Source organism: Charadrius vociferus, unplaced genomic scaffold (genome assembly GCF_000708025.1).
Source record: "Charadrius vociferus isolate BGI_N301 unplaced genomic scaffold, ASM70802v2 scaffold787, whole genome shotgun sequence".
Taxonomy (NCBI): Eukaryota; Metazoa; Chordata; class Aves; order Charadriiformes; family Charadriidae; genus Charadrius; species Charadrius vociferus.
Window position 1 is genome coordinate 894576 of NW_009649307.1, and position 1224 is coordinate 895799.

General features: G+C 47.8%; 1 protein-coding gene across 1 annotated transcript in view; it reads left to right on the forward strand.

The window, feature by feature from the left end:
* Positions 1–476: 476 nt before the first annotated feature.
* Positions 477–1224, forward strand: part of RNF216 (ring finger protein 216) — a 63431-nt gene continuing 62683 nt past the window's right edge. Inside the window, 1 exon segment of the mRNA XM_009889214.1 lies at positions 477–543. Within this exon segment, the coding sequence (XP_009887516.1) occupies positions 477–543 (67 nt within the window).

The following is a 1224-nucleotide window of genomic DNA, read 5'->3' on the forward strand; positions in this document are numbered from 1 at the left end:
GTAGATGGTGGCAGAAACACCGCTGTGTGAGTTGATGCATCAGGTTTTTGACTTCTTGGAAGCGGGAAGATCCATGTATGGGGACGGTTTGAGTCCTGGCTGGACAGAATTGCACCTCTCCCTTTGCTTTCTGTGATTGCACAGCTATGAGCATCTTTGTGTCCTCTCCAGAGAGGCTCCTCGGGCCTGGTTGTACTCTTCAGTCGGCCGTCTTAACCGTCAGAACAGAAGACAATGGAAACATGTCTACTTTTAGGTGCTGAGAAGGTGGTACAGAAAAGTATCCTCGTGGAGAGGCTGTACTGGGGGAGCCAGGAAAACCCCCAAAATAATCTCGTGGCTTAGTCTTGGGAAAGCTTCATTAGGGTGCTGCTGAGTTGCCTTACTCTCTCCTGTTTTTATTTTGTCTTCTAGTTCCTCATGCGAGCCTGACTGCCATGCCTGGGCACTGACGCTTTTGGGTACAGCTGTTTAAAATGGCAGAGAGAGGTGGAAATGAAGAAGTAACTAACTTGAACAGCTTCCGTAGTCACAGAGGGAAAGGTGAGTACCGATTTGTGCGTATTTCCAAAACTCTTGTTGTAAAACTGTGCTTACAAGCAGCAGGATTCATAGATAGTAAACTTGCAAGAGCGCTGTTAATGGGAACCCACTCGTGGTCTGTTTTGCCATGTCATATGCTGCTCAGTTACACTTACTTCACAGCCGCCCACAGAAAATTCTCTCATTTTATGCTGACATGCAAAATATTTGGCTCTTGTCTTTCTCGTGTTGTACTGCCTTAAGGCAGATTGCGAACTTCGTGGGAACACCATGTAGAGGCATTTCAGCAGACCTGAGGGGCTTACGGTGTTCCACCCTTCTGAGGACCTCACAGGAGAGAAGCCGGCTTTGCATTCCTATCCTCATAGTGCTCTACGCGTTGGCACCCGTTCCTTCAAGAGTGGAATTCAAAACGATGCTTTCTGTGTATGCCTGAAAAGTGATAAATGAGTATCATGAATACTTATGCTAAAGCGTAAGCCAAGCATTGTGTCAAATCGTAGGGAAGCATGGTTATATGCTGTTCCTGCGGTACAGAAACCCTCTGTTTCTAGCTGGAGTGTCTCTCCTGAGTTCCAGCTCAGCGGCACTCTTGACAAGCCTTGAGGGACAAGGCTGTCATCTAATAGCAGGATGTGTTCTGCACCCAGTCGGGGCCCTCTCTGACTCCCATGAGGTACT